The sequence below is a fragment of the Heterodontus francisci genome, chromosome 13 (assembly GCF_036365525.1).
Source record: "Heterodontus francisci isolate sHetFra1 chromosome 13, sHetFra1.hap1, whole genome shotgun sequence".
NCBI classification, from domain to species: Eukaryota; Metazoa; Chordata; class Chondrichthyes; order Heterodontiformes; family Heterodontidae; genus Heterodontus; species Heterodontus francisci.
In genome coordinates this window covers 10,097,694-10,111,693 of record NC_090383.1, presented here as the reverse complement: position 1 = coordinate 10,111,693, position 14,000 = coordinate 10,097,694, and the positions used below count along the sequence as shown (strand labels likewise).

The 14,000-nt window shown below is 44.6% G+C and overlaps 1 protein-coding gene across 6 annotated transcripts in view; it reads left to right on the top strand.

The window, feature by feature from the left end:
* plcb1 (phospholipase C beta 1) overlaps positions 1 to 10,437 on the top strand; it is a 751,229-nt gene extending 740,792 nt beyond the window's left edge. For 5 of the 6 annotated variants that reach the window (XM_068044354.1, XM_068044355.1, XM_068044358.1 and 2 more), the window contains one exon: positions 8,068 to 10,437. In XM_068044354.1, coding sequence (XP_067900455.1) covers positions 8,068 to 8,298 — 231 coding nt within the window. In that variant the 3' untranslated portion in view covers positions 8,299 to 10,437. The remainder of the gene's footprint in view (positions 1 to 8,067) is intronic. The other variant, XM_068044356.1, reaches the window with a different exon arrangement.
* The last annotated feature ends 3,563 nt before the right edge of the window (positions 10,438 to 14,000 follow it).

Here is a 14,000-nt window from a genome sequence, read left to right as displayed (position 1 = left end):
CTGCAGCACTCTGACCAACTCCCTTCCCTCACCACTCAGCCCAAGGACACACTACAGCACTTCTCATTTTCATTTTCAGCACACATGTATCTCTTCTGCCCTCTCTTCACACCAGCCACAAGCTTCACTTGCCTGGATGAGTGCAGTTCCAAAAACATTCAAGAAACTCAACATCATCCAGGATTAGCAGCCGGCTTGATTGGCATCCCATCCACCGACTTAAACATTCACTCCCTCCAGCACAGACGCCCAGTGGCAGCAGTATGGACCATCTACAAGATGCACTGCAGCAATTTGGCAAGGTTGTAAATACCACCACCTCGAAGTAGGGGCAAGTTCTCCTCCAAGTTACACAACATCCTGACTTGGAACTATATCACCTTTGCTGGGTCAAAATCCTGGAATTCCCTCCCTAACAGCACTGTGGGTGTACCTACACCACACGGACTACAGTGGTTCAAGAAGGCAGCTCACCACCACCTTCTCCAGGTTAATTAGGGATGGGAAATAAATGCTGGCCTAGCCAGCGATCCCCACAACCCATGAATGAATTTTAAAAACTCCTCCCCGACTTGCTAGCCTTTGTATCATCACCAACTTCTCTCAGGACTCCTTCTTCACTTCACACTCCACGGCCGGGATTTTACAGAGCTCCCGATGTTGGGCTCCATGGCGGTGGGGGGGCTGAAAGATCGTTCCAGCAGAGGCCTGCCATGGAGCCTGATGCTGGGAGGGCCGGGCCTGATCTCCCCAGCAGTGGTGAGGCTCCGTGGCAGCACCCTCCCCGCTGGGCGATGGGACCCTGCTTACAATGTGTAAATTAATTAAATGAATACATTTAAATAAAGCCGGCACTCCCCCGCCTTCATTTTCCTGTCTGGGGAAAGCGGGCACTGCAGTGGTGGGGAGGGAAGGGCAAATACTTAATTTTATTGTTATGGGGGGGGTGATGGGAAAGGGCCAGCAGAATTATAATCAGTACAGTGTGGGGGGGGGGGGCTATAACTTTAAAAATTTAAATTAGCCGGCTGCCCTTTAAAAATGGCGTCTGCACACAGGCAACTGACGCCATTGCTGGTGTGGAGAGTCCACTACCTCCACATGATGGGGGAGGGCAGGTTGACCGTGTTATTAGCATGAGGAAGATCGCAGCGGCATGGGGGTGTGCGGCCCACACTTTCTGTCTTGTTGGTAAAACCGTTTGGCAGGACTTCCAATACCTTGTGCAGCAGCTTGTGTGAGGCCAATGGTTTTCTTCTCATTGCAGGGCCCAAGACATTTGTACCTCTGTCTTCCTCAGCATTGCTGGGAGCAGACCTTGTGAGCTGTCTCCGGGGCTGTCCCTGTTACCATTACCTACACCTGTGCACAAGTGCTAGGTGCTTCACCATACACCACAATACCAATCCCACTATCTCCCTCACTAATCCAGCCAGGGTGCCACTCTCTGTGCTGGTGTTTGGGAGTGATGGAGTGCATGGCAGGAGCTCCAAAGAAGGATTCTCCTCCTCTGACATGCTATCTCTTGGAGAGACTTGGGTGGGGATGTGCTCAGGCTGTTGAGAAGAACTTTTTTTTTTATTTCCAAAATATGCCTTATTCGTAAAAATCTATAAAAAATACAATACCAAACAGTTTCAAACAGCACCAAGTCAAAAATTACAAACAGTGCAAAAAAGGTCCGTTTCCTTCAATACAATCCTGAGTTGCCTCACAACCCTTCCATTTCATTTGTCATGCCAGATACATTTTTACATTTTACAGCACACAAAATGTTCCCGATACAGTTCGAGGGGTTTCCAATGGATCCAGCCCCTCAGTTCAGCTTGGTGGGGGGACCTTACACAGTGGTCTTTCCCCATTGAGCCTTTGCTGCGGCTGCCCCAAGCTTTAGTGCGTCCCTCAGCACGTAGTCCTGGACCTTGGAATGTGCCAGTCTGCAACATTCGGTCGTGGACAACTCTTTGCTCTGGAAGACCAGCAGGTTTCGGGCAGACCAAAGTGCGTCTTTCACCAAATTGATAGTCCTCCAGCAGCAGTTGATGTTTGTCTCGGTGTGCATCCCTGGGAACAGCCCATAGAGCACAGAGTCCTGTGTTACAGAGCTGCTTGGGATGAACCTCGACAAAAACCACTGCATCTCTTTCCACACCTGCTTTGCAAAGACACATTCCAGAAGGAGGTGGGCAACCGTCTCTTCCCCACCACAGCCACCGCGGGGGCATTGTGCGGAGGGGGTGAGACTTCGGGAGTGCAGGAAGGATCTGACGGGGAGGGCCCTTCTCACCACCAGCCAAGCTACATCTTGGTGCTTGTTTGAAAGTTCTGGTGATGAGGCATTCCGCCAAATGACTTTGGCGGTCTGCTCGGGGAACCATCCGACAGGATCCACCATCTCCTTTTCCCGTAGGGCCTTGAGGACATTCCGTGCAGACCACTGCCTGATGGATCGGTGGTCAAAGGTGTTTTCCCGCAGAAACAGCTCCACGAAGGATAGGTGGTACGGCATGGTCCAACTGGATGGAGCGTTCTGCGGCAATGTGACCAGGCCCATCCTTCGCAACACCGGGGACAGATGGAACCTCAGCACGTAGTGACACTTGGAGTTTGCGTACTGGAGGTCTACGCACAGCTTGATGCAGCCGCACACAAAGGTGGTCATCAGGATGAGGGCGACGTTGGGTACATTTTTCCCACCCTTATCCAGAGGTTTGAACATCGTGTCCCTCCGGACCCAGTCCATTTTAGATCCCCAGATGAAGCGGAAAATGGCTCGGGTGACTGCCACGGCGCAGGAGTGGGGTATGGGCCAGACCTGCGCCACATACAGCAGCAACGTGAGCGCCTAGCACCTGATGACCAGGTTCTTACCCACATTGGAGCGAGATCGCTGCCCCCACATGCTCAGCTTGTGTTGTACCTTGGCTACTCACTACTCCTAGGTTTTGGTGCACGCCCCGGCCCTTCCGAACCATATCCCCAGCACCTTCAGGTAGTCTGACCTGACGGTGAAGGGGACAAAGGATCGGTCAGCCCAGTTCCCAAAGAACATGGCCTCGCTCTTGCCGTGGTGAACTTTGGCTCCCGAGGCCAGTTTGAACTGGTCGCAGATGCTCATCAATCTGCACACAGACGGCAGATCTGAGCAGAAGACGGCGACGTCATCCATGTACAGGGAGGTTTTAACCTGAGTGCCTCCACTGCCTGGGATTATCACCCCTCTTTCCTAATAGACTCAGCAAAGGGTTCAATACTTTTTTTTTATTATTTCCAAAATATACTTTATTCATAAAAATCTGTAAAAATTACATTGCCAAACAGTTTCCAAACAGCACGAAAAAATACAAACATTGCAAAAGAGATCAGTTTCTTTCAATACTGTCATGAGTTTCTTCCCAACCCTTCCGTTTCACAATTGTCATGTCAATTACAGTTTTACATTTACAGCAATTGAGAATATTAACGATACAGTTCGAGGGGCTTCCCATGGTTCCAGCCCCTCAGTCCAGCTTGGTGGGGGAACCTTACACTGTGGTCTTTCCCCGTTGAGCCTTTGCTGCGGCTGCCCCAAGCTTTAGTGCGTCCCTCAGCATGTAGTCCTGGACCTTGGAATGTGCCAATCTGCAACATTCGGTGGTGGACAACTCTTTGCGCTGGAAGACCAGCAAGTTTCGGGCAGACCAAAGGGCGTCTTTCACCGAATTGATAGTCCTCCAGCAGCAGTTGATGTTTGTCTCGGTGTGCGTCCCTGGGAACAGCCCGTAGAGCACAGACTCCTGTGTTACAGAGCTGCTTGGGATGAACCTTGACAAAAACCACTGCATCTCTTTCCACACCTGCTTTGCAAAGGCACATTCCAGGAGGAGGTGTGCGACCGTCTCTTCCCCACCACAGCCAACGCGGGGGCACTGTGCGGAGGGGGCGAGACTTCGGGTGTGCATGAAGGATCTGACGGGGAGGGCCCTTCTCACCACCAGCCAAGCTACGTCTTGGTGCTTGTTTGAAAGTTCTGGTGATGAGGCATTCCGCCAAATGACTTTGACGGTCTGCTCGGGGAACCATCCGACAGGATCCACCGTTTCCTTTTCCCGTAGGGCCTTGAGGACATTCCGTGCAGACCACTGCCTGATGGACCGGTGGTCAAAGGTGTTTTCCCGCAGAAACTGCTCCACGAAGGATAGGTGGTACGGCACCGCCCAACTGCACGGAGCATTCCGCGGCAATGTGACCAGGCCCATCCTTCGCAACACCGGGGACAGATAGAACCTCAGCAGGTAGTGACACTTGGAGTTTGCGTACTGGGGATCTACACACAGCTTGATGCAGCCGCACACGAAGGTGGTCATCAGGATGAGGGCTACGTTGGGTACATTTTTCCCGCCCTTGTCCAGAGATTTGAACATCGTGTCCCTCCGGACCCGGTCCATTTTAGATCCCCAGACGAAGCGGAAAATGGCTCGGGTGACTGCCACGGCGCAGGAGTGGGGTATGGGTCAGACCTGCGCCACATAGAGCAACAACGTGAGCGCCTCGCACCTGATGACCAGGTTCTTACCCACAATGGAGAGAGATCGCTGCCCCCACATGCCCAACTTTTGTCGTACCTTGGCTACTCGCTCCTCCCATGTTTTGGTGCACGCCCCGGCCCTTCCGAACCATATCCCCAGCACCTTCAGGTAATCTGACCTGACGGTGAAGGGGACAAAGGATCGGTCAGCCCAGTTCCCAAAGAACATGGCCTCGCTCTTGCCGTGGTTGACTTTGGCTCCCGAGGCCAGTTCGAACTGGTCGCAGATGCTCATCAGTCTGCGCACGGACAGCGGATCCGAGCAGAAGACGGCGACGTCATCCATGTACAGGGAGGTTTTGACCTGAGTGCCTCCGCTGCCTGGGATTGTCACCCCTCTTATGCTCGCATCCTTCCTAATAGACTCAGCAAAGGGTTCAATACAGCAAACAAACAAGACCGGGGACAGAGGACAGCCCTGTCTGACTCCAGATTTGATCGGGAAACTTTCAGATTCCCACCCGTTGATTGACACTGCGCTACTGATGTTTGTGTAGAGCAGTTGTATCCAATTGCAGATTCCCTCCCCAAACCCCATTTTGGAAAGCACGTCCATCATGTAGGTGTGCGATATCCTGTCAAAAGCCTTCTCCAAAGGGTTCAATACAGCAAACGAAGAAGGAGAAAAAGGACAAGAGTTAGATGACAATGGGAGACAGTACAGTTGCAGGGACCTGCATCATATTGTACATCACAGTCAAGCTGGCTGAAGGTTTTTTTTTCAGTGCTTACGAAAGGGGTACAAGTAGTCCTCAGAGATCCTGCTTAATGAAGCCGCCCGACTTCTAAATACCCAATGCACACACCACAGCAGGTCCAGCAATTTCCATGGCTTTTCTGCTCTAGTTCGCTAGGCCTCCTATTGTCTTTCTCCTGTCATGATTATTTTGCATCATTTGGTCCTGCAGAAAGAGAGGCCAAGACTTAGTGAGCAGCTACTGAAAGGAGAGTGTCGATATGTAGGCCTTGTGCTGGCAGTGCATATACTGAGGGGGAGATGCAAGCAGAGATGAGCAGGTGCTGAGTTGGCAGCATGTGTGGGGCTGGATGCAAATTTCAAAAATTGAATGCACTGTTCCTACTTCCTTCTCCAAGACTTGAGCCCATAATCTAGGCCGACACTTCAGTTCAGTACTGATGGAGTGCTGCACTGTTGGAGGTACCATCTTCAAGATTAAATACGAAACCAAAAAGGTGGATGTAAATTATCTAATGACACTGTTCAAAAAGAGATCACGGGAGTGTCCTGTCCAATATTTATTCCTCAATCAGTATCTAAGAACAGACGATCTGGTCATTTATTTTATTGCTGTTTGTGGGATCTTGCTGTGTGTAAGTTGTCTGCCGCGTTTCCCTACATTACACTTACACTTCAGAATTGTCTAAAAAGTACTTTGGGATGTCCTGCGGTTATGAAAGGTGCTTTATAGAGGCAAGTCCTTTCTTTCTTTTACCTTTGAGATTGTGGTCACCTCCCTTGATTCTGTAGCTAGGCTCTCACAACATGAGTAAATATTCTCAAGAAATGCAGCTTTGCTAGAAACGCAAATGGTTCCCAGGCAGACTCTGGGCTCATACCTGCATTGTGCGTTGGAGAGACATATGTCCACCTTGAATAGATGGTGGATAGGGGCTTTTGGGGAGTGACCCATCTTCAGCGCTCGGCCCTCCTGCAGATCAGTGGATGGGATGGGCCCCAGCCCCATGGGAGTGGCAGTGGATCAGGCAGAGCAGTACATGTTACCCTCATTCAGGATGTAAACAGGTTTGCTTCCTCACCAACCCCTCAACCAGTACCCAATATAGTGCCAGAAAGCCAGCTGAGCAGGAGGCCCCCAGCAGAAGTTGAAGTGCCACAGTCTCCAGCACCCAGCCATCAATGGAAAGGAGTCTCAAGGGTCCCTACATGAGCATCAGCTGCCTTTCACCTGCTGAAACCACTGCATGGAATCTCATAGTGGTCGTAGAGTGAGGAAAGCTGGTAAGATAAACACACTGGATGAAGCACTTTGATCTTCTCTTTGTGAATAAATTCATCACTTTTTCACATTTGGGAGCTTGGTCTATGGTCTCTTCATTGCAGTTGGTTAGTCTACAGAATGTCACTGATAAAGAGATCGACTGAAAGGGGCTAACAAGGACTGTTAATGCAGCATGGCTTTTTGTCACCTTTTACATGAGTGGATCAAGAAGGTGAACAGGAAAGTTTCTGTACAAACTGATCCCAGGCCTCACTGTCTTCCCCCTCTTGCCTGTCATGTTCCAACATGCCCAGTTGCTGCTTGTCCTGAGTTGACGAGGCTGCTGTTATTAGTGTTCCTCTTCCTCTAACTGTCCCTCTAACCAGAGAACATAAGCAATACAGACATCCGTCACAAGCAGAGAGTGCTTAGTCAGGGTGAGTGAAGCCACAAAGTGAGAAAAAGTTCATCTGGCAGTTTGTCAATACCTTGGGAATCCAATAAGAGTGACTCTGTAAACTTCCACCTTCAAGTGAGTTCCCTGTTAACTTCATTGACAGCTCTGGTCAGTCATTTTCTGAGGCCAATCTGAGATTTTACTGAGCAGCTCGGCCGCTGGACAGGGCCTTCTGCCGAGCCCAGTTAAAGTAGCATTGGTGCCCCAATGGCGCCATACTCCAACTTGCATATGTTTATTAGGCACCTGTCTGTTTCTGGGTAAGGCAAATTTTCACAATTTTAACTACTCACCATCCTTATTCCCACTGAGTTGGTAGTGTTAAAATCAGGGCCTATATATTGTCTGCTCCTGATGGTGTGACAAGTTATTTGAAAAGCTATCAAAAGCATTCCCTGATGATTTGGTTGATAAAGTCAGTTGTATTTGAGCCATTCTGATCAGAAAGTCACAAATTCAATTCCTAGTCTGTGTTGAGTTAACTGAGGTCAGCCCGGGCAGCAACTTTAATGCTACTGTTCAACTTGGCACCCAATTGGATACGGAGGGGAAAAACCAGGCAGGATTTCCAGTCATGATCATTATCTAATGATTCCTGTAGAGAGGTGCATGCATGCGTGTGTGTGGACAATGAGTGAGGACAAGATTGGGCCCTGTGGTCACAAAGCCTGTTGTATTCATTGTGGTAAATCACACATGAGGACTGGCAATTGAAGAAGGGATGCAAGGATGCCTGCATCCTTGGAACAAAGCTCAGCAGCAACCAAAGCCTGCAGGCAAGAACAAGGGGAGAGAATTGGCAAAGAAAATATGTTTTTGGGTCTTGAGTTCTTTCTGCATGTAGCACCATACAATGAGAACCGATCCTTAGTCCGACTTCCTACCAGACCTGCTACCAAAACACAGCAAATTTTTAGGTTAAACTGAAAGGATTAACGTGTCCTAGAAAAGCAAATATCTTGTTTATATTGGACTACATGTGTGTGGAAGAGAAAGGAAAATAATTCCTGCTTTGCAGCAAATAAGTCATAATTTGTTGGTCTGGAGAATTTACTATATTACAGTTTTTCTCTTGTTTGCAGCTACAGAGTGATCTTGATCAAGAATACCAAGACAAGTTTAAGAGGCTGCCTCTGGAAATCCAAGAATTTGTACAGGATACACTGAAAGGAAAGTTCAGTGAAGATGGAGATCACAGCGCTCCACCCCCATCCATAGCTCCAGATAATGGGAAATTGAACCACAAGTCATGCTCAAATGAAGATGATTTAGAAGACGATAAGTCAGATAAAGTGTTTGATACTTCACTTTAATAGGCAGATTCCATCTTTAAAACTGTGTTAATCTATTGCATTTTTGGGGGCTGCTACACAAAAGATGTAGGCAGGCGAATAACTGCTTGAGTACATGTTTGTGCTCTGGAAGACCTAATCAAGCATACAGTACATTGTCAGGGTCATGTGTGTACATTCTGTTCAAGTGCCAGTGCGAAACTAATTGTACAGTGCAACACATTACATTTGAAAATCATCAAAGAGGAACGTGAGACCTACAGTACTTAATAGGCTAAACTCAACAGCCACATATCCATAACATTGCATGTTTGCACTGTGTTGTAAGAAACCTTTGCTTTAACTGCAAGCACAGGTTTGGCATTGTCTTTGCTTTATACATAAGTACACTTATCTGAGGAATTGTACATTGCTGCATACTCTAATGTCGGCATTGCTGAATTAAGAATGCTGCTTAATATAATGGGGGTTTTGGTTGTGCAATTCTAAAACTTTCTGCATAGCTTTGTCGAGCATATTTAAAGGGAAACAAGTTTCAGGGATGCATGCATGATGGAAATATTATGGTTATCACTGTGGATACTTTAAGATATAACTAAGAGGCAGTTTTGTTGTGGAGTTCGTGCTGTAATGTACTTTGAAGTAGCTTTGCAGGGTATAAAAGCATCTTTGACTTGTGTGTACAAAGTAGTTACATTGATATCACAGTTTTTCTAAACCAAGGTGGTTGTTACAAGTTAACGAGAGTGACGTAACAGAAAGTCCTTATATCCACTGCACATTTAAGACATTTGTAAAATTTGTTTTGTACAATACAAGTGGTTGTAAATATCCTGAAGGGAAAAATTGCAAGCAAGTCAATGTATTAATGTGTATGTATGCACTTTGAGAATGAAATTTTAATTTCAAAATTAAACACTGAAGATGTGATATTGCTGACAATTAATCAACACTGGTAACTTTAGCAAGCATCGATGTAATGGATAGTCACCTCTTAACAATTTGTGCAACCTGAGTTCTTTGGCATTCTTCACTCTATGCCATATATCTGACACATAACAGATACAGGTATTGCAGCAGTTGAATTGGCAAGAAAAGCAGTCCAAGATTCTCGGGACTATTTTATGACAAAAAACATTTCAAGGTCATAGTGGTTGCTCAAGCTCTGAAATGCATAAATCTGAAGACTCTTGTATTTCCATTGCATTCAGTATGCGTAACTATTCTGAGTGAAAACATTTCATTGCCATCATTTGGTGCAGCATTTGTCTAATATGATGTTTCAGTAAAACATTCTCTTTATTTTTATACGATTTAATGTGCTATTCTAATGAAAACCCCACCACAATGGGTCTAGCTATTTAAATGCTCAGAATTTATGATGGAGCATCTCTTTTTTTTTTACTTTTTATTGGTTTTAACAGTGTTACAGATTATTGCAAAACCAGAAATTCATAGTTTTATTCCGTCTGTATCACACCCTGTAGTTTTCAATAATTGTAGTGGAAGTGTGTTTGTAAATGTGTGCCTATTTTATATATATATATAAAACATACACATACATATGTACACACATTATATTTGTTGTTTAATGTTACTTGAATTAGATTTGTTACATCTAACAGAACTATGAAGGGGTCTATATGATGTGAGAGTCTGTGCCTTTAAAGTGTTTGCCTTGTTCTGTATCTGTCTAAGTAGAATATTCAAAGTACTTACTGTGGAAATCTGTATTTATGGGCTAGGTTGTATGTGCACTTCATTTAACAACTGCAAACACTACAGTTTGTGTTCAGCATTAAATGCGGGTCATTTTTGAATTAGGATGTTTAGCGGTGTTTCACAAACTTCAGCTCATACATCAGGTCTGGACAAATCACGAAATGTGTGGTAACAATAAGTGAAGCATAACTGTTTAATCTCACTGATCATATTAATGGATGGTCTGTGCTGTAATATTGTTCAATTGTTTTGACTTAAAGTTGACTGTAGAATAACAAAATGTGACAAAGGGAACACTTCACATAAAAAGGATGTAAATAATATTGTCTTTGACAATAACAACTTGTTCCAAAATGCATATTCAAATTTTGTATGAATTCTATGCAATTTTCTGGCATGATGTTTCTTCCACTGGTAATTTTATGTGCATTCATCAGTTACAATGGAAAAATAAAAATTCTTTAAACATGAATTTCTCTGTGTCAGCATTACAGAAATCTCCGCTATGTATTGTTTTTGTTTTTAAAAAAAAAGCTGCTATCTATTTTGAGAAATTATGTGTACAGGGATAACAGCATGAAAGCCTAGGGCACCTATTTCTGCAACAAGTGTTTCACAAAGTTTAGCATGCAGAAATTGGGCCCTTTGGAGAACTTGTAAAATGTGTCAGATTTAACACTTTAGTTAATGCCATGGCATAGATCTCTCTGCAATGTTCACAAATTGAGCTCAAACTAAATGCAGTGGCCTTTGAGCACATCAGACTCCCAATGAATCTCCCAGAATCAATGAATTATGTTTGTACAATGAGGAACTCAGTATGTAATATACCTATCACAAGGAATCAATGTTTGGGGGCAGGACATCAAATGCTATTGAAGGGATTGTAAAGGCCTACAGCAGCAGTTTAAATGGGAGAAGGTTTTTGATGGATATAAATTTGACCATATTAGCAGTCATTACCACTTGTAATACCTCAGTTTGCTGATCCATCATCAAAAGTGCTGATGGAAAAGGTTCAGAAAAAACAAAAGGGACTGCTTGGCAGAGTCATACACATTGCGTGAGAAGATATCAAGAGTCTATGTCAATACTGCTTCCATCGTGCAAAGGGCCAGGCTGCAATTATGGAATAAGTTTAGAGATTTCAGTAAATCAGCTACGGTAAATCTATTCACCATAATCTTATAACATGTTGATTGGCAAAGTATGCATGGCTTGTCCTCCCATTCAGATTATTTCACAGGCACCTGGATGCTTGCCATGCACACCCATCTACTGCAAGGGTGCAGCTTGCAAGAACAACCCATACCTGTAAATCTTACAATGCTGATATACTTAAAGGGCTTCACTCCAAAAATATTAAAAGCAGAATATAGCTGCAGGGTGTATATACACCTATAGGATGCAGGGTGACTACTTAGGGGGGGAGGAGAGGGGGGTCATTATCTGCTTTAATATTTCCAACCTTTCAAAACTGCTTGCTGAACAAGATGCAGATAACAGAGGAAGCATTTGGAAAAAGCTTTTTCTTATTGGATGATAGCCTTGTAGTGCAAAGACTTTTCAGTTCCTTCAAAGAGGTTGCAGTGAAAATCATCGGCATGAGTGCAATGGGAAGAGTGAAGTCAGAGGACTCCCCCAAGCTTAACGGCCAGTTCCTATCCTGTTCTTTTCACCCTACTCACTCTTTCATTAACTTACTAACTCACTTCTCTCCAGGAATGCACTCAATCACAATGCCATATGATATAGTATAGTCAGATTTTTGCTGGAACCAGACATCTTATGGCAGCTGCTGCTAAACTTGTTCATGCATGTTTAGGTTGTAAAAAATTTTTGCCCACTAAGTTTCTGGAAATGTGAACTGATAACGGCGCAGGGCAACAGGGCATCCAAGACCTTGGTGAACAATGGGAAAAACCATGTATCTCTGTAACCAATGAGATTTAAGGATTGAAAAATAAACCAAGGAATAACTGAGAAGGAAGGCGAATTATCGGGGGTGAATTCAAAGTCATTTAGATACAAAAAGAGAAATAAAGAGAGGGAAAGAAAGAGCGGATTAAGAGAAAGAAAAAAGAGGGAAAAAAAGGAAAAACAAGGAAAAAGAAAATTTGATATTTTTTGAAATCTCCAACAATTCACAACCTTGAAGAATGTGATTCCAACTTTTACTTGTTCACTTCCTGGGCAAGAGAGGTTGATTAACAATTATCACATTGTAAAAAGAGTACTTATGCTGTTAATTACGAGACTTAACTCACTATGGCAAGTTTAATGTACAAATGCAGCAACTTCATAAAAATCATCAGGTGGTTAAGCGCGAGATGCCATTTGGTGAAGCTACTGGTGGAGCACAGCCATTCGACCAGCACTTATGGCGAGTTGAAATTCACGGGATGTTTCTTCCTCACCACAAGTTGCTCAACAATATGTGCATTAATAAAGGTGTATCATTCATACACCATTATTATGTTCAGCACATTTTGAGCCATCCTTGCCATGCAAGCAAAATTGGAAAGGGTGTTAAAATGGGTCACATTAGAATTGGCAATACACAGCAGATCTGGCGGCATCTGTGGAAAGAGAAACAGAGTTAACCGGTAGATACTTTTTGTCAGAACTGGAAAAAGCTAAAGATATAACAGTTTCACACAAGTACAGAGGCTGGGGATGGGAGGGGAGGGAAAGAACAAAAGGAAAATAGGGAGGAAGGGAGGGGAGATTAAATGACAAAAGGGTTGATGGTGAAAGGCAAATGGACCTGGTAATAAGACAAGTAAAGAAATGAAAATGTGTCTGGAGGTATAAATGGGAATAGCAGAATCATCACCAATAGATGCTGTCCGAAAACAAAAAAAAATCACACAAAAAGAGAAAAATGGGGACAGAGGGTATGATCTGAAATTGTTGAACTCGATTGAGTCCAGAGGCTGTAAAGTGCCTAATCAAAAAATGAGGTGCTGTTCCTCACATAATGTTCTTTATTGATGTTTATTTAATGTTCTCAGATTTTCAGCATCCACAGTATTTTGCTTCTGTAATATAATACATGTTCCTGATCTCCTCCTGTAGCTGTGAAACTGGAAGCTGGTGTCAAGTCCTTGTTCCACAGAAAAAGGCAACACCTCACAGCATTCTACATCACTCCTTTCGGTGTAACCCCAGGCCTGGCACATCCATCTGCAGAATAGGGGTAATAAGGAGGGATTTAGGAGACAGCACGAAATGAAGCACAGGGCCTGGGTGAGGAGGAGCAAGTGTAGGTCACAGTTGGAAAGAGGACCCCTGCTAGTTACAGAGCTAGTTCATGTCATTCCCCAGCTGCATAGTCCCAGGACTTAAAATTAGAATGCAGCCTGAGCAGCAAAATGTTGTGCAATCATTGGGAGATGATTCTGATTCCCCATTTTATGAAACAACACCCTGTATGATGTAATAGCAAATGTGAAGGAGTTGCGTTTGTGTGCAGAATGTGAGTACTGCAGACTACCACAAAAGACAAGGCATTTTCAGGACCATCTGCAATAGACACCCAAGTGTCAATGGTTTTAAACCTGGTCTGAATGACAATGTTCAGACTGCTTTAAAAAAAAAGAGGCCTTGCCTTTCAACCTATAGCAGGGTCTCTCATCAATTTCAAAATGAAGAAAAATAAGTTGAATAGGTGGATATTTTGACCTATGTATTGTGACGATCATATAATTCATGGTTTGTGTTAATTTTCGAAAGGTAACTTTTAATTTGCGAATTGAATTTTTTTAATGCAAGACAAATGAAAACAGCTGGTGTGAGAAGCTGGCAAACAAACTTAGGGTGGTTACAAATCAAAGGGTGGTACATGTTTATGTAGTAAGGTCATTATGGGAAGTGTGAAGACCCTAAACAATGGGAACCTCTTTGAACTTCTTGATGGAGACAGTGGGCTGGAATTTTTAAGATCGGCGGCGAGCTTCAAAAATGGCGATCAGCCCGCACGGATCAGACGTCGCCGAGTC